At 53.3% G+C, this 19,227-nt stretch overlaps 1 protein-coding gene across 2 annotated transcripts in view; it reads right to left on the bottom strand.

The window, feature by feature from the left end:
- Positions 1-19,227, bottom strand: part of RASSF5 (Ras association domain family member 5) — a 65,651-nt gene that overhangs the window by 22,899 nt on the left and 23,525 nt on the right. Inside the window, exon 2 of one of the 2 annotated variants that reach the window (XM_059413290.1) lies at positions 17,890-18,011. In XM_059413290.1, coding sequence (XP_059269273.1) covers positions 17,890-18,011 — 122 coding nt within the window. Of the gene's footprint in view, positions 1-5,427; positions 5,995-17,889; positions 18,012-19,227 lie in introns of those variants that run through there. The other variant, XM_059413291.1, reaches the window with a different exon arrangement.

Here is a 19,227-nt window from a genome sequence, read left to right as displayed (position 1 = left end):
GTAACAGCTGCAGCTGCCGTGACCGGCCAGGTCTCGGCTCGCAGATCTGGGGCTTCCACACCACGGGCTGCTCACCGTGGCAAAGGGCCGCCACTCCGACAGCCTCACTCAGCGGGTCATGGTGAGGGTAACAGGGACCCAGGGGCCCTGAGGCCTCGGTTCTGTCTCTACTGAGCTGTGTGAGCAAGGACAAATCTCTGTAGCTTCTGGCTTCAACTTCCAGCCTAGGAACCCGTCTGGAATCCGTGACAAATGCCATCTCGTATTTTAATGGAAATTATTAAGTATTTCTAAACAGGGGTTTCCCTGACTTTAGCCCAAATTAAATATTTGAGGGTCGGACCTCCAAAGGTGCAGGACCCAGCAAGTCTGAGACAGGGTCCCCAAGTCTCCATTTTCAAACAGTGATCCCGAGGGTGCGTCTGAAGGAGGAGGCTGAACCACCTGCCGCATCGCTGGAGGCTTCAGATGCTACGGAGGCACCGAGAAGGGCCGAGTGAGGCGAGCATCTGTGCTCAAGGAGCTGCCAGTGTGGCTGGGGAAGACGGGACCTCATCCCGGGAGCGCCAGATGCTCGGTGACCCATGAAGGAGAGTTTCGGCCCATTTCCAAGAAAGTATGAGCAGAGCTTCCAAAAGTGGGTGTCGGGCAAAGAGGCGGGCAGGAAGGCTTCGTGACGGCGCCAGAGAAACGCCCTCACCGCAACCTGCTTCCTCGGCCACCTGGGCTCACAGCTGCACTGCATCTCCCAACCTCCCTTGTGGTGAGGTGTGACCACGTGACCCAGTTCTGGCCAATGGCGTGCGGCTATAGAAGACTCCATTTCAGGGCTGGCCCACGAAACCTCCCATGTGTTAACCGGAGCCCCCCACCTGCCAATGTAACTTGACTTAAAGGGGGGCTAATAACTTGCTCTTATGTGCCAGGACGGAAAAAAGGGGGCTGTTGGCCATAACCTCTCATCCATCCTGATGATACAAGATGCGAGAGAGAAGACAGAGCCACTACAGCCAACCTGCACTCACAAGTCTGCTTTTGAACCCAGTGTTGGTGCCGTGTTGCACCCGAAGGGGATGCGCGTTGTGTCTTCCCGGGTTTCCCGTCTGCACTAGAGAAAAGCCAACCCCAGGGAGGGCCAGAGCCAGCGATGGGTGGTAAACACCACGGGAGGGGGAGACAGGCTGCCGCCTAAAAGGAAGGCCATCCTGGGTCTGGGCCGGCACGAAGCATCTTTGGCCGTTAATCTTGGTCTGTGCAGGTTCCTGAGATAATGCCTAAAAATGTGAGCTATCCCAATACTTCCAAAGATTCTTAAGTTATTTCTACTGCTCAAATTTGGAACTCATGTCTTTTTAGTATGCCTTTCTCTCTGGCCTAGAAGGGCAGGGGCAGGAGCTGTGCCTGAGGCCCGGGTGTGCCTGCTTCCGGGGAGAGACGGGATTTCCCTGACTGGTCCCGGGGCCGTCATGGTGGGCTGACATCCCCGTCGTGCCACAGAGGCCCTGTCAGGGAGGGGCTGAAGGCCAGACACGTGCAGGAACAGAACCAGAGGTGGCTTCTACTCTGACCCCTGAGGCCCTCTTTCTCTTTGCATCTGTCTCGAGTTTTTCAAGAATCCATGGAGTCAGCACAGAGAAAACCTGGGAGCGGGAGTGCAGGGGGGGATGCGAGCGTGATCCACGTGCGCTGAAGGATGTTTAACCACAGAGAGAGTCAACCTTCTGTCCTCCGTATCCACAAAGAAAACAACCACGAGGAGGAATATCCAGCAAGTGGGATTTAGGGTTAGACACCCAAAAGTTCTTTTTAAATGACTAAAATTGTAAGATTTTGGAACTAATGACAGGGAACCCCCTGCTAGTTAAATGGAGAGTCAGTGTGTCCTTGACTAGCGTGCCTTATGGAACGGAGCCTGAAGTTGTCTGGGTCTTTCCATTCTGTAGAAGGCTCTGGGAGGACAAGGACCATGGCTGGTCCGGGGTCACCCACTGGGTGAAGAGGACCAAGAAGAGCATGTGACAAGAAGCCCAAGAAGGGGGTGAGTCCTGGCTCCGCCTGACACCCATGTGGCCTGGTGCAGCCTTCCCACCTCTCTGGGCCTCAGTTTCTCCATCTCAGAGGAGGGCACTCGACCAAATGGATCCTTTTCAGCTCTGACATTCTGCAAGAAGCAGGCGTCCTGTGTTTTCAGGAAGCTCAGCCACCCTGAAGCTCTGGGTGGCTCCAGAGTCTGGGGCTCCTGGAGACACGAGGAGAGCTCAGAGGCCAAAACCCAAGCTGCCACCACCTGAGGGCATTGGGAAGACCGATGGGGCCACAGACAGGACCCCACAGACCCCAGACAGGAATAAAGAAGCAGATGGTGAGGATGGCCAGAGGGCGTGGCCTCACTGTCACCAGCCCTGCTAAACGCCACATGCTGCCTTTAGTCGGACTAACCCAGAAAAATCTCTGGGTCAGGAGGCAAGCGGTGTGGATTTTAACCCTGGCTCCATCCTAAACTTGCCGCGTGACCTGGGACAGACCCCCCCCCCCCCAGCCTGGGCTGCCCCAGCCTGCTGGGTTGCAGCCCCAACGACATCACCAGCCATGCAGGTCCGTTCTCCCCCAGACCCCCAGGAGCCCCGTTTGGACACAGGAACCCACGGCAACGTGATGTAAGTGCCCTCACATGAATCCAGCGCTGCCTCAGCCCCCTGAAGCCTCCTGCTGTCCCTGTCACCTTAGACAAGCCGCAGGACGGCACACATCTGTCACTTTCTGTAAGGGCCCAGGGCACAGTGCCCCTTCTCCGCTGCCAGCTCCTCATTCTCACCCCCCAACCTCCCACCGAAGGGGCTGGAGAGGGGAACTCCTTGGAGGCGGGACCAGTGACAGCTCCCAGGTGGCGGCACCAGGAAGAGCAGCTTGGGCCCCACCAGGCGCCGGCCTGAGGCAGATACAGGTCGTTCTGACAAGGCTATTTATAGCCACCGTCTTGACGACGTTGCTGGGATGAGGGCCCTAGTCTCTCTGCGACCGGGAAACACACAGACGCCTTTCCTTGGAGACAGGAAAGAGGAATTCCCTTAGGAGCTCGGACGTGACCTGTCTTCGGGGAGGAAGGAAGCAGCCTTCTTAGGGATCAGAAAGGGATCGTGATAGCACAGGAGGTTTCTCTGAAACCCCCCTCCAGTAGCGGCTGCAGGGGAGAAGACGGAACTGAAAATGTGATTAAAGGCAGAACGACCCTTCAAAGGACGAAAGACAGAAACATTTGGATGAAGCTTCCCCAGCTCCGGAGTCAGGCACACACCCCTTCACCCCCCAGGCCTCACTCCCCAGACTGGGCCGTGCTGAAAGCAAGCCTGGGCTGAGAAGCACTGCTGTCCGGCCCGGGATCTCCTCAGCCAGGGGCTCGGCAAAGGCCAAGCTCAGAGGGGCTATGCCCACCATCCTTTCCCGTCAGGAGCACTCAGCCTCATCACCCCGTGCAGGGTCCAACAAACAAGTTTCTTAGAAGGGATTCCTGCCCCGTTGAGGGCTTCTGTGCTGGGGCAAATGAGGTATGCAGAGACCTCACCTCAGGGCATGGATTCAAGATCTAGACAGAGTAAAGAAAGAGCTGACGTGGGCGCCAAACCAAAGGAGTATTTTCAGGAACGACGCTTTGGGAGACGAGGAGGAGCACAGAAGGCGGTCTGGGCCAAGAAACAAGTCACCCACCATCCCCAACCCCACCCCGGGAATATTTTCTTACAAGATATTTCTATCTCTCCCAAGAAGTACCAGACACAGCTACCGCTTTCCTTTGCCAAGGAAAAGAAACCCCAGCTTTTGCAGGGCCCTTTCGTGCGCCCCATCCTGCCAAAAGCCCACCTTCTGGGACCAAGGGCTCGCAGCCTGGCTGACAGTAAGCACCGCAGCTAAACCCCCTTTTCAAAACAGGAACCATTTCCTCCCCAGGCAGCAGCAAAACTCTCTAGAGCCATGGTCTGACCTTAGCTGCATATCAGAAGGACGCGCGGAGCTTTTCAAAATCCTGATGCTCAGGCCATACCCTAAGCCAAAGTAAGTCAGACTCTCTACTTCTGGACAGGTACCCACATTTTCTAAAGCTCCCCGGCTAATTCTAGGGTGCAGCTAAGGCTGAGAACCACCGGTCTAAAGACCCCAGACAGCCAGAGTGCCTGTGGGGTGAGGGGTGAGGGGTGAGGGGCTGTCCACACCATGAGGCAAGAACCCCAACAGAGAGCAGGGCACCACCCCTTGGCAGCCATGCCCTACCTACTCCTGTTCCCCAGCCCCCCAGTACCGGCCCTGCTCCCCAGCCTCATCACAGGGTGCCCCAGATAGCAGGCGCTGGTTCCAGGGGTCGTTTTAGTTGATTCCTTCAAACACCAATATCAAAACTTTCCTTTGGTTCTTGGGCATCCTCTCACAACCGAAAGGTCCAGTACATTGGTGTAATGTCAGAATCCAGGAAGTGCAGGGTCTACGGGCAATATGAATTAGTCAGGAAGGAGGCCCCAGAGTCAGGCCTGGGGAAGTTTCTGGTGAATCTGCCCATGTAGGACCGCTCAATTGATGAGTGTGCACAAACCTGTGAAACTTAGCAGCTCACTTCTGTCTGTGAGCAGTCCCTGTTAGGCAATCTCTCCCCTTGGCTTGGAAGCCTCTCATCTAAATAGCACAACAAACAAACAAATAGAGCTCTTCTGCCGCTCCCACCAAGGATGTGGCAGATCCGTGATCGGTAGCAGCCGGGAGGGTGTGGCCAGGGGACTCGGGCGCGCCGGGTGCCCAGAGTTGCTACAGGAAGCACATACGACCCCCTTCAGGTGACCCCAACAAAGTCAGTAAGTTAAAATGGTAGCAAGACAGAGACTTAGAGAAGGTTTAGTTTGCTTCTAAAAACTCCCTACACTTCTGCAAAGTCACTACAACTGTGTTTTAAGATGGTTTCTGGCCACTCACAATACGGAAGTGTCGACCTGTGAGTGTTTACCCTACTGGGTGCCATCCATTTTCCACCCAGAGCTTCAAAGCTCAGGTTTGGGGCGGGGGGGGGGGGGGGTTGACACAGAGCAGTTGGCCTGTCACCTTCCCAGGCACAGGTGATCATGTCACCAGACTGAGCCAAGCACTGTCACCAAGTCATAGAGAGCCGTTTTGAAAAGGTCCAGGGCCAGGAAATACTGAAAAGGGCATTAAAAAGAGAAGAGTGTTTGCTGGTGGTCCTGGAAGGGCTCCAGATCCAACCTTTGGTCCACTTAGCCCACAAGTTCAAGAGGGTCCCAGGGCAACTGGCCACCCCTTCTGATAACACATGGCCTTGCCTGTTGGCCAGGATGCAGGTTTCCCTCCTGGACCACGGAAGTGATTCTCTCTGGCCCCTACCCCCTAAACCCGCAGTCAAAGGCTTTTGCATTGGATCGTGATGTTTACCTTGGAAGGATGTTTGCTCTGCACATTTCTGAAGAAGGTGGTCTTGGCAGTGAAGAAGCAATCCTCCAGTTCCTCCTCCAGGCTGCAGTACCCACTACTCATGCTGCTGTCCACCGTCATCTAGCCCGGGGCCCCGCGAGGCACAGGGCGCGTGTCACCGGCCGGGCTCCTGCGGCGGCCCAGGGAGGAGGGGATCCCCGCCCCAAGATCTACCAGCGCGAGCTCCCAGCCTCGCAGCGGGCTGGGGTGGGGGGGTGCTGTCACCCGTCTAGGCGCAGCCCATCCGCCGCCTGGGCTCTCAGGCTGGGCCCCGAGCGGCTCCGGTGGGGGGGTAACCTGCGCCCTTCTCTGCGCGCCGCCCGGGCTGCAAGCTCCCGGGTGGGACGTGGGCGCCCGCCTCGCGCGCGGCGCTCCCCGGCTCACTCGGCATCCGCGGTTTCGTCCCCTCCGCCCCGCGCGCAGAACGCCATCTCGACACCTCCCCCGCCAGCCCGCGCCTTTCCTGCCCCTCGCCCTGCGCGCAGAGGAGTCGGAAGCCACTTCCTCTCGCAAGGTTCCCCAAAGCCCGGCTGGGCTGTCGCGGCGCCCCTCCCCCCGCCCGCCCCTGGCCTGCGCCTCCCCACCTCCCTCGGTGGCCCTGGATCCCCGGGACAGGTGGGCCTGGGGCACCAGAGGTCAGGTTAGGGATGCCGGGAAGGAACAGACCGGGACGCGCGCGAGGGAGAAAATTCCCTATGGCCCTTCTTCATGCCTCTGGAAACAGCTCCTTCTCGTCACCCATGATGGCTCATGTTCAAGGAGTAGAAAGGGCTCTAAGGTCCTCGCCGGCTCCCCTCCCTTCCTCCCACCGTCCTCCTCATCCACTCTCACATCCCCCATTCACCAGGAGCCCGGTCAATCAGAGTGGTTGGAGAAGTAACCGGAGAAGAAGAAAATCAATATCTGGTCTGCCTGGAGAAGCAGCAGTATTTTAACTTGGAAATGCGAGAAGAAACTGCAGGGGCCCCACAAACATATGCAAATCATATGCAAAGTTATGGCAACCTGGAGCGCAAGCCTCCCCTTCCTCCCACGCGCAGCACTTGGCCCTCTGGAAGACTCAGGATACCAAAGGAGCCTCCACACACCAAATAACCCAAGTTATCTATACATTTTTCCTGACAGTCTGGCCAGGAGGGGGTCTTTGCCAGTTCCTGTCATTTCTATCAAAGACGGCTCATTACATGTCCCCATCAGACTGGATGAAGGAACATCTTCCTCGACCAGGGTTTAGCCCTCCAAGCAATTAGGGTGATACTCCCATAACCTTTCGGCCCAGGTCTGCACAGCAATAGCAGTTAGAGGTACCCTTGCTTGCTTGCATAACTCCTGTGCCTGGGCAGTAAACTTCCCCAGCGCCTTGAGGTAGAGAATATTATTCCCATTTTATGGATGAGGAAACTGAGGCTCAGAGTCCTACAAGGAAGATATGTGTCCTGGGACTCAGACCCAGGCCTGTGCAACTCCAGGGCCCATGCTTTTAGCCTCTTGATCTACAGTCTCTCCACAGAAATGGGGCTGTTCTGGTGTGCACTCTGCCATCTTTCAGTAGAGTGGGGCCTGGAGTCCCATGACCAGCAAGGCAAGGCCAGGGGCACCGTTCTCAGAGCCTGATGCCCTGGGGACACTGGTGTGTCCCAGAGAGAGGCTAAGAGGGGCGATCAGGACTCTCTCCGGGTTTGCGCGGCTCTTCCTTGCAGGTCTGGAACACTCCAATCCGGGGGAAGCACAAGCTGGCCAGAGGGCTAGACTCAGCCCCCAGATACCAAGCTGCCCGCTCCATTTTAAGCTATCGTTATTTTTATGAGAAACTCCCTTCCTCCCCCACCTTAGCCAAATCTGTCAGTGCTCAGGAGGGTTTCAAACTGCAGCCCAGTTTGGCTCCATCCTCCAACACAGTCTTTCTCCCAGAAGCCTGTGAGTGCCTGGCAGGTAGAAGCACAAGACAGCTGAGAGCTGCCCACCGCCCTGGGCTCAGGAGATCGGTCCACACCAGCAGCAAGTGCAGGTGAGCAGCTGGGGGGTGGGCTACAGTGAGCTACTGGGTGTTTTGGGAGGAAGAGCTCACCGCTCATAGGGTTGAAGAACCTCTGGCTTGGTCTGGAACAATCTTTCCTTCAAATGAGTATTTTAGTGCTAGTTTCTTGGCAGTGAGGGAGAGATGTCCCCAGAGACAGCAGTTCAGGCAAAAGAATCGTGTCAGCCTCACCAGTACCTCCAAATCCAATGCTGACTGATGAACGCTGCAGGGAGGGAGCCCCTGCATGAGCCTCGGGCCCTCAGTAGCCTGTTTTGTCCAGCCAGCAAAGAAATGCACTTCTCTTTATCAAAGGAACCTCCTGGCTCTGTGGGAATCCAATATTTAAGGAAAAAATGGGCCCAGATTCTTTGTGGCCACACTGTGTCCTTGGAGTCACGCAGGGACCTCTGCAAAGCAATTGCAATGCCACGCATTCAAAAGGCACAATCCTAAGAGACAGCAGGTGACAACCTCTTTGAACCCCAAACCAAAGTGCCCCAGGAGTTGGCATGCCTCTCTTCTTGTGCGCAACACGCCAGCTGTGAGACCTGGTTAGGAGAAGTTCTAAGTGACACTGTGTTCTTTTAGGGTGCAGCTACATGCCATTCCAAATATTATGCATATTTGCTGCTGTCTGAATAGGGCTTCTGGAAGCCTTTTTACCATTCACTGCTTGGCCAGCTCTAGAACCTTGAGAGCAGGTTGTTATACCCATTTCACAGGTAGGAAAGTGAGGGAAATAACAGGTTCCATCACAGCTCCTGCTTCCCAAGTCTCTTCCCTCCAAGTTAGTGTCCTTCCCCCACCCCGCTCCACCTGCCTATGACTCCAGGCCTGCAAGGGAGCCATGAGTAAGAAGTCAGCAACACAGAGACTGTGTTGGTGAGGACCCTGGGATTCGAAGAAATCTGCAAAGATCAAACACAATAAAGTTGGCCAGCCTCCAGGAGGAAAAGTCTAGACTGAAGCTCCAGGGGCCTTAAGAGAGGAAGACTGGATTCCTTTCAGTGTCTAATGACCCCATCAGCACCTCTTCCCTATGAGTAATCAGCACTGAGAACCTGGGAGAGGGGGAGAAGGGGCAGGGGAACGCAGGAGCCACTGGCGGGGAACATGCAAAAAACAGGGACTGGCTGTTCTTGTCCCTGAGCCGGGGAAGAGGCGTCTGGACCTCCGGCTGCAGCCTAAGCCTCGGGAGCCTTAAATCCAAGGCATCGTGCTGGGGTTCCGGAAGCCCCACTGAGATGGTGAAGTGGGTGACTTTCCTGGCTCAAAGTTTCAGATGATGAAAGACACTATTTTAAGCTTCCTTCCTTTCTCAGATGTGATCCTGACATGTGCCCAGATCCCCTCATTTGATCCACCGCGTGGTTCCACGTGTTCCAGAAAAGCAGTATCACAAGACCGGGAGCCGGGAGCTGCTACTCTATCCCAGCTCCAACTCCGGCTTGATTCGGCATCTGGAGCCGCTCAGCCCCCGGGGGATTCCCCCACTGTCCCGCTGCAGGGTGTGGGGGTGGAGGTCAGATGGGGGGGCCTTGTGACCTACCAACACATTCAGAGGCTGAAAACCAGGGTGACGTGCCCCTCGATCCCTGAAACAGAGTTTGAAATTATTCTTAGCCGGTACGTGCAGGCCTCGTACGGCTAGCTAAGTGTGTATCCTTTCATTTAATTCCCTCCAACCAACTGACGAGGAAGCTACAGTTCTTATCTCTCTCTTACAGAAAGGAGAAGGAGGTTTGGGCAGGTTAAGCAATCTGCATGTAGTCGTACATGCTGGTTCATGGTGGAGCCAAATGAACCCAGCGGGTCTGACCTCAGAACCCAGTTCTGGAACACTCCGTAATAGTACGTTATTGCTCCCGTAGTACCTTCCTGCCTGAAATCACAGGCCATCACAAACCACGCAGGACCTGCTTTCCCAGCCTACCTATGTCCTGTCTTCCCGTCAGCTTGTTGGGATTTTCCAGGGTCCAGCCACTGAGTCTTCTGGTCCTGGCACCCCGCACCCCCCCAGCCCAGGAGCTTAGTCTGATGTCTGCCAGTGGTGTCCATCCTACCTCACAGACTCGTGCCTCAGAACCCTCTCCCTCCAGGTAGCCCCAGGTGGAGCTACATCTAGCTCCAGCCACAGCTCACCGAGTACCCGGGGCTCCCCTCTGAAGCCTCGCGGGCGACAAGTCCGAAACTGAGCTCGTTATTCCCTGCTTCCCCCCCCCCCCCCCCCCGCTCCTTCACCATGAGTAGGTCCTCGCTCAACGAATGCCATGAACATAGATTATTGCAAAGCTTTCTAGTAGTTTCCTTTGTTTCCCTCTCAGCCTTCTCCAAACTCCCCGCCTCCTTGTGGCCAAAGTCACCCTTCTGTACTAAGATCTGATCAGGGCTATTCTATTATAAAACCTTCTATTCAAATTTCAACTAATAGTTACTGAACATCACTGCACTATACTCCTTACTCTGCGCCCAGCTCTAGTCGCTTATTCTGTCATCCTTTCATTTAAGAAATATTTACCAAGCACCTTCTACATGACAAGTACTACACTAGGAGTTCGGACTGAGGCCTGGATAAGACATCGTTTCTGCCTCTCACCACACAGTCTAATACAACGGCAGGAAATAAGAAGTTATATTAGAATTGCCAAGTTCTTGGGGCGCCTGGGTGGCTCAGTGTGTTAAGCCGCTGCCTTCGGCTCAGGTCATGATCTCAGGGTCCTGGGATCGAGCCCCGCATCGGGCTCTCTGCTCTGCAGAAAGCCTGCTTCCTCCTCTCTCTCTCTCTCTCTCTCTGCCTGCCTCTCTGCCTACTTGTGATCTTTCTCTATCAAATAAATAAATTCTTAAAAAAAAAAAAACAAAAACAAGAGAAATTTATTTATAAAAAAAAAAAAAAAAAAAAGAATTGCCAAGTTCTTACACATTTTTCTGATCTCACCAGATCGGCACAACCCTGCAAGGAGATATTTTGCAGATGAGTAAACTGAGGCTCCGAGTGGTTCATTTGCCCAAGGTCACAGAGCAAGTAAAGGGTAGGATCTGATTTCAAACCCAGAGCGCCTATGTCCGACAGCTTTCCACGACAATCGTTGTCCTTCATCCAACAACTCTCCAGTGCCTGCAGGGAGGTTCCAAATTCTGGAGCAGGTCTTCAAGGCCCTTCAAGGCCCTTCCGGACCCATGGCCAGCCAGCAGTCCATTCACACCCACCTCTAGCCACAAGACAGCCTCCCTCCTTAAGCTGTGCGGAATTTGTTTCACATTCCTGGCAGCTGCCCTGCCCTCTTGTGGTTTGTTTTGCTGTTTTCTCTGCCTGTCAAAACCCCCCAGGTCCTCCCCTCTTCCTGACACATGTTCACCAATCCCAACAGGACGGCCTCCACCTTCCCCACGTTTGTCAGAAGCAACCTTTCCCAGATGTCCTCTTGGTGGTGGTGGTGGGGGTGTTGAACCTTAAGAATTCCACTCTCCATCCCAAGAGCTTCGTTTTACAGCATTAAACCAGCTGTGCAGAGCGAAGAGCTCAATTTCTCCCCAGACGACTTCCTGTCATAAAAGGGTGGGCTCACAGGAGATTTGCTTTCTCGCGGGTCCTAGCCTACACAGCACTTCTGTTGTTTGGCTGCTAGCCTAAGAGCTTTGACAGGACCCTTCCACTTAAAAACACTGAATGCAGTGAAATTAGCCCAGACCAAGAGGCACAGGTCCTAAACAGCTCCTGCCAGGTTTGACTCAGCCACTGGGGAGTACCTTCTAACTGTCCCCTTCTCATCAGAGTAGAGAATCACAAAAGATGATTCTGACCCACAATCCCCATCTCTCATCTGCCCCTCTCCAGGCAAGACCAGTTACCCAGGGCAGTGTGGTCTCCAGGGTAAGACACAAACAACTCTCTCTCTCACCGTGACACATATAAAGCTCCCTCCTCAGAAACTCGGGACTGACCTGGCCCAGCCAGAGGATATCTCAGGCAGCCACTGTTTCGCAGGTAGAAAGAGGAGGTGGGGCAGTGATGAACACCCGGGAAAGGTCTCCAAAACTTAAGGATTTCTAGAGAAATAAGTTCTAGAGCTCTGCCCCTCCCCAGAGCCAGGATCTCAGGTTGGGAAGACTTTCCGCTCTGCCAGACTGGAAACAAGCTCTGTGGGTTGGCTTGAGCTGGTCAGATAGGCCTTGGGGCAGCTCCTGTGAGAGGCAGCTGTCTAGCGGAGATGAATCACTGACAGCCTGGGCCAGCACTTCTGGCTTCTAGAGCGTGGAAGGAAGTCTGTGGAAGGTAGAGAAGCTGTCTCAAATGTAGCCAGAGTGGAACAGGACAGCTGGGGACTGGCCCTGCCTTTGGCACATGTGGATGGGCTGACAACAAATGAAATACAATGGGGTCATAAAATATATTCAATTAATCCAAAATAAGATGGGGGCGGGGGGAGAAGGAACACAGAACAGAAAGGACAAAAAAATAGAAAGATGATAGACTTAAAATCTAATTATATCAATAATCATATTAAATGCAAATGATCTAAATAACCCAATTAAAGGGCAGAGATCATCCAATTGGATTTTAAAATAAACAAGATCCAACTATTTGCTGTCTACAGGAAATGAGTTTTAAATATAAAGACAAACCTAGCCTAAAAGTGAAAGGATGGATTTATAAATATCATGCTCCTGGTTATCAAAAGAAAGCTGGAGTGGCCTGTATTGAAATCCGACAAAGTAGATTTCAGAGTCAAGAATATTACCAGGGAGGGGCGCCTGGGTGGCTCAGAGGGTTAAAGCCTCTGCCTTCGGTTCGGGTCATGATCCCAGCTCTCTGCTCCGCAGGGAGTCTGCTTCCTTCTCTCTGCCTGCCTCTCTGCCTACTTGTGATTTCTGTCTGTCAAATAAATAAACAAAATCTTTAAAAAAAAAAAAAAACGAATATTACCAGGGATAAAGAAGGTTATTTCATCATGAGACGAGGTCAATTAATCAAGAGAACATAATCTTAAATGTTTATGTAATGAATAATGGAGCTTCAAAATTTAGCAAGATAGAAGCCTAAGGAGAAATAGGCTATAGATATAGATATCTGTAGATATTGATAAATCTATATACCTAACCTATATAGATATATATCTATATATATGCTTATATATAATAATATATATATTTTAGGCATAATTATATTTGGACATTTCAGTCCCTCTCCTTCAATAACGGATAAAACAAGTAGACAGGGCAAAGGTGTGCCTTAACAAAGTTGTTACCGGTCACAATCCAATGTGATACACCCTTGGGGGAGCATTTCTGAGGAGACCTAGGACCCAGAACAGGAGGAGGTGCCTGCAGGTGTCCCTCCGTAGTGTGTGTTCAGGTGCCGCCCCGCAGGGACAAACCCCCGCCTCCCAGTTTCTCCCGACTTGCTTCTGGCTCCCCCGTGTGGTAGTTCTGGGTTCAGCACGGGGCCTTCCGGCAGAGGGTTGGGGCAGGAGTGACCAGGGTTCTGGAAAGGCAGAGCCTCGGGGAGAGAGAGAGATGGTGGCATGCCTGCGGGAGGGGAGCACAGGGCCAGGAGCCAGGAAACTGGGCTCTCCACGCCAGCTGAGTCACCACCACGCAGCGACTGCAGAGGGTGGGGGTTGGGGGGTGGTGACAGAAAGGCACCCCGTGCGACTGATCCACCCTGGAGCTTGGGAAGCCGCCTGGCTATCCCTTTGGTGTGTAGGTCTTGGTCTATAGAGGGGAGCAACAGGCAACTGTTATTCTTGAAGCAAACGGGCTGCGGACCGTTATAGAGTCATAGTTATAGACTATGCGGACCGTTATAGAGTCATAGTGTCCTGGTTGTAGGCCCCGGACAGTACCCCATCTTTCTGGCATTTTGGAGAGCTGGCAGAGCCAGACCATGAAGGATTTCTGCCCTAGTGCAGATTCAGGTTGATTTCGAGGGCTGTGGGAAGCCACCACAGGTTTTCATCACGGGGAGGACAGGATCGACCCTCCCGTAGGGTCACTGGAGGCAGCAGAGACAGCCCTCCCACGTTACCTGCAGATTCGCAGGCCTTGGTCTGCACACGCCCTCGCACACATCCCCCCCCCCCCCCCCCCCCCCCCCCCCCCCCCCCCCCCCCCGAGCCTCACCACCCAGCACACCACCCAGTCCTCAGGGGAGAAGCCCAAGGCCCAGAGAACTAGGAGGCTGGCCCCGGGCCACATAGCAAGTGTGCTGTCTACACAGTCTGGATCAGAACCTAGCTCTTCTGCCACTGTGAAGCTCGTTGCTTTCTTTAAGAAAATATTTATTGCTTTAAAAAAAAATTTCCACCCTGGAAACAGATAAAAGCATCAGTTATTCAAGCAGCACTGATGCAAGCAGCAAAAGCTGAAAGGAATCTAACTCTACCCCCTTGGGACTCTTAACCAGCCTCAAGGTGAAACCTCTTCAGTGGTTTGCCGGGTGGTGTCCAAGCCCTCACTCTACACTAACACACACAGACATATGTGTGCAAAATACAGATAGGGGGTAGGCACTCGTTCTTGCTTTGCACTATTCCCCACAGTATGTATGGACTGAGCTCTCCTTCGGATGCATGCCTTAGAATTGGCTTGGACAGCTGGAACTTTCTTCCCAGCTACCCGGGCTGTCTCCGCTGCTTACAGTGCCCCTTAGGCAGCAGCTGGACCCAGGGCCCTGGTCATCAAAGAGCCAATGACCTAAGACACTATCCTCTGTTTGCGGCGTGTCCCACTGATGGCATCCGGAAGGATTTTAGAGTCATGCCCGGCTAGACAAATGTGGACAGAATCTGAGGTCGTCCCTAGAAACACACTGTTCTTTTCATTTCAGAGAGTAAGTATTAATTGAACACATGTCAGGGGGAAAAAAATCCTCCGTACATCAAACCAGTGATTTGAGGGTTTTCTAAATTTCCTTTAACACACGCTTTATTTAAGTTTAATGAAATGAATCTATTTAAAGAGAAATATTGGGTAAATAGTAGCACAGGTGTAACATGGCTATGGCTGGCTTCCAAGTGAGGAAAGTACCCGAGCAAGGTTTGGGAGCTCCCGAGGGAGGGGCCGGGCTGTGCGGCCAGGAGCCGGGAGGCTGGCTTCCAGGGGCCGCTCCCGCTCCTGAAGGGGCAGGGGCAGGGGAGGGAAGCCACGCCCGGCAGATGTCAACCCGCTGTGATTTGAGTGGAAGGAAGAGTGGTTATGTTTTCTGCTCATCCTCTGCTCATCCGATGTACTGAGACAAGAGAGAGGTTGCCAGGAACACCCTGGCCTGCCATGGGTTATAAGAATCAACAGTTGAGGCCAGAAACTTCCACTCTGGGGGTTGCTTCCCTGAAGGCAATGAAAGGCACGGACCAAACTGGCAAACTCACACGCCATTGTGAGGGTACTGGGGAGTCCCTGAGGGTTGGGTTTTTTGGTTGTGTTTTTTTGGGGTTTTTTTGTTTTGTTTTGTTTTTCCACCAGAGGAGCAACTTTAAGAACACATGAAGCATAAGGTCTTTGGGATGCTACAGCCATACTGGCAATTTGTTGTGCTGTTTGGCCAAGGCCAACGATGTTCTCTAGGAATCAGGCTTTAAAAAAAAAAAAAAAAAAAAGGAATCAGGCTTCAGATGAAGAAGGGATCTGGGGTGCACATGAAGGAGATTTGCTAGGTGCTTAAGGAAAAATCGCATGTGTCAGACCTTGGAGACCTCTAAGGAAAGACTCTAAAAGCAACAGTTTCGTGGTGGAGAAGGCATAGGCAGGCAGCTGCCCTTCCTCTGCTGGCCCTGGGTGTCTTCCACATGGCCCTGTCAGCTTGCAGCCAGGGCTCTGAGTCCACCTCTGCCTCCCCACAACACACACTCCTGCCCCCCTCCCTCCCTCCATGCAGGAGGCGGCAAGGCAGAGAGAAGACAGCTGGAACCTTGGGATTACTGCTTTCCAAAGGGGGATGCCAAAAACGTATCTACAGGGTGATCTCAACCATGTTTTGAAAAATGTATGAACGTACGGGAGGAAAATATAAAAAAGTTAACCAACAGCAGTCTCCTCCGGTTGGAGGAAAATCAGTGATCTTTCTTTTCCTTAAAGAGTGGAGAGGAGAAAGGACATGACATTGAGACCCCCCCCCCCCCAGCAGCCATACGGCCCCCAAACTAGCTGAGTTCAGACAGGACCACAGCAAATGCCCCCCAGGAAGACGGCGCTGGTGCATGAAGCTAGCTCAGCCCAGGTGACCATGTCAAGGTGAAAGAAAGCTCCATCCTGGTATTTAACTGAAAATCAACTCAAGGCGGAAATCAGCACAAACAAGCTTTTTAGAGAAGGGGAATGAGCCTGGAGCACGGCCCGGGTTTTATTGATAGAAGGCTCAGTCCTGCCCTCGCTGTGCTGAAGCAGGCATCCAGGCCTGGCCAAGGCAAACAGAACAGCCTGACCCAGCCGGGAGCAAACCCCACTCCAGGCCGTCGGTGGCTGGGGGCCGCTCGGCACCCATGCGGGACACTTGGATCCCCCCATGTGATTCTGTATGGCTCCTTCTATAATTCATTGGGGATCTACTCTAGACATGGCCTCGATTCAGCTTCCAGAGGGTTCTGAGGTGGCATCCTCTTCCCAACAGAGGAGAAGGGGCCACTCCGCTTCCAAAGACTCAGACTTGGAAGGCCTCGTGTGCTGCTGGCATCCCAAGCAGGAGACGAGGTATAGAGCAAACTCCAGGGCCTGCCCTGGGGCCTTCCGCCCCCCTCACCTGCCAGGCTAACCTGTTCCAGGCCAGGCTTTCTCAACCTCCACACTGTGGACATTCAGGGTCAGGCGATGCTTTGTTGTGGGGACCTGTCCTGTGTCATGGAGGGCAGTCAGCAGCTTCCCTAGCCTCCCCCATCAGACTCCAGTAGCATCACCCCAGTTGTGACAACAAAAAATGTCTCCAGAAACTGACATTTTTAGGAAACGTTGTCACACGGTGTGCTGTGTAACCACCCTCCTCCTTCTCATAAGGCAAACCTTCAGCAAAATTCTGCAGCAGTCACCAGGATTCAGGAGGTCCCTGAGGAGGTCCTTTTCCTCCTCACCCCTCATGGGGCAAGGCCCTCCCGGGAGGCCGGGCTACCTTCAGGCTACACCATAAACAGTTACAATTGCAAAGTGTGTGGAAGAGGCAAAGAGTTTTTAAAATATTGATCTTAGAGTCGGTTCAATCTCACGCTTATAAAAACATACATCATATTTGCTTTCTAGCAATGCTTTCTTAGTGGGAGAAAAGAGGTGGGGGGTGGTGATTACTGCGGTCAGCTAATCTCGGGATTTGGGGCCGACTTGGGGTTTCCCAGGGCCACTGGTATTCTCTTCAGGAAATAACCAGTCGTTCAGCACCTATATTGTCTCTCACAACACTCTGGGCATTTTCCTCATAAACATGGTGCTTATTTGATTATCTCGTTCCCTGACGCTGCTGCCAGCCCAGAGAGTCCAGGGGCCATGTCTGCTCCCTTCATCACTGAGTCCTTGGCATCTCTGGGCCTTGCATACAGTCAACCTTCAAAACATATTTGCTAAATGAATGAATGAATGGTATCTAGGGACCCTCCTTACATCCTTGACTAGCAACCATGGACTCATACATTAGGGATCAGATCAAATGTCACCTCCTCTGGGAAGTCTTCTCTGATTTCTCCCAACAGAACCAATTGCCTCCTGTACTCAGAACACTTGATTCATACTTTCCATTGCAACATGCATCATGGTATACCCTACTTGGTTGTATTCTGCCTCCCCTGCCAGAATGTAAGCTCTCTGTGGGTAAGAACTGCAATGACGTATCATTTACAATCCCCGCTCTCCCCAGTGCTCGGCACACAGGGGACACTCAATAAATCCTTGTTCAGTGCAAGAATCAGAAAATGTTCTCCCGTCTCCATTCCAAATCCTAGACATCAAAGTTTGGACGCATCAATTCCCTAGTTCTTTAACACAAGGAAAGAGTATCTGCCTGGCCCTTCTGAGGTTGAATCTAGATTGGCTGCCTGATTGGCCCACGGCATGATATGCTTGAAGAGCCTCACCCCGAAAGTCCCCACTGCCCCAGGGCCACGAGGCTTCAAGGGACCTTCAGGAGCCCTATCTCCTTTCAATCCTCACTACAACTGCACCTCTGGCTTAGAATCCCAGGTCAAAGCAGGCCCTGTGCTTGGAGAGACTTAATAAGGATTTCTGAATATCTACATACTTCTCGGGGTCACTGTTCCTGTTCCATCTGCCTGTTCCCTTGAAAAGGGGTGTGTCTGGCCAGAAGGGGACCCCAGCATCCAGGTTGCATGGAATGCATGCTGACCAGAGCTCCTGGGCAAAGAACGTAGAGCCTAGGCTACCAGCAGAAGCCATTCCCCGCCCGGTCCTGGAGCTCTGCTCCCTACCTGGCTGAAGATCGGCGTGAGGGTGCTTTCTGGAGAGGGTCTGTCCCGGGATGGGCCTTCCTGCCGACTGCAATCCAGCTGGATCAGGTGACGGCACTCCGGGTGGCAGGTGAATTTACAGTCTGGAAGGAAAGAACCACCGGGAGGTTAGGAGTCAGGTAGGATCCTGTCCACTTCCACCCAGAGAAACACCCCAGGAGACTGCGTTTAGCTCCAAGAAGGAAGAATGTGCAGGAGAGAAGCGGCAGCTGGGAGAAGAGCCCGGGGCCAGCAGAGATGCTGAGAGTTAACGCGTGTTTTACACATTGGCAAACTGTTTCCACCTCCATTATTTTGTGTAACCTTGCAGTCATGATTATTGCCACTTCACAGACAGGAAATTGGGGTCTAGAGACCTTAGGGACTTTCTCAAGGTCAGATTGTCTGACTTCAGGCTGGTGCTCTTTCTACTAATTTATATTAATCACCGGGGGGTCATGGATCCCCAGAGAAAGCCTTCACTTTTCTGGGCCTCATTCTGCCAATCTGTAAAATACAGGTAATAGCTTCCCTGCCTGGTGCACAAGGAAGTTTCTGGTTCCAGGGGAGAACAGGTCTTAACAAATTAAAAGTGCCTCCAGGGACAGAGGCATTTCATCCACAGGAAGGGCTGTTGCCTGTCTCCAACCCTGACCCAGCTCGAAATGTGGAGGTGGCTTCTCTAACCCAGCTAAAAGGGTCTACGGTGAACATCCCCCATAGGTGCCCCATGGGAGAGCATATGTCTCATAGACAATATTCATTTCCATGGAGGTGGGACTTAATTTCCAGGGTTGAAAAGAGCCTTGGGAACTACTCTGGAGATGGGGAGACCGGGGCTCAGAGGGGTGAGTGAGTTTGCCCAGTGACACCCAGCTCAGCCTCTGCTGGGACCAGTGAGGCTCGGCCAGGCGGCCGGTACTGCAGAGGGCAGCTGTGAAGCGACCGGTGGCCGCTAAAGACACCCACACACGCCCACCAGCAGGTGAAATGTTCGGACTTGCTCCGGTTTCAGTGGGGCCCCCACAGAGAGCTGCTGAGCCTGCTGGGCTCACTTGTCCTAGAGGTACCACAGCCCAGCCAGAAGACCCTCCAGCTTGGGTGTGAAGTCGCTCTTGGGGACTGGCTTCCTGACTTTGCAGCCGGGTGTGTGGGGATGGGCGGGTGTGGGCAGGGTTCGTGGCAGGCGGTAAGAGAGCCCACCCTCATTTGGATAACCTGGGAACCACTTCTGGCTGATAAGAGCTCCAGTTCTGGGATGCCTGGGCGGCTCAGTTGGTTGGTGTCTGCCTTCAGCTCAGGTCGTGATCCCAGGGTGCT

Source organism: Mustela nigripes, chromosome 10 (genome assembly GCF_022355385.1).
Source record: "Mustela nigripes isolate SB6536 chromosome 10, MUSNIG.SB6536, whole genome shotgun sequence".
Classification (NCBI taxonomy): Eukaryota; Metazoa; Chordata; class Mammalia; order Carnivora; family Mustelidae; genus Mustela; species Mustela nigripes.
Note: the sequence above shows the minus strand (reverse complement) of the source record. Positions and strands in the feature narration are given on the sequence as shown.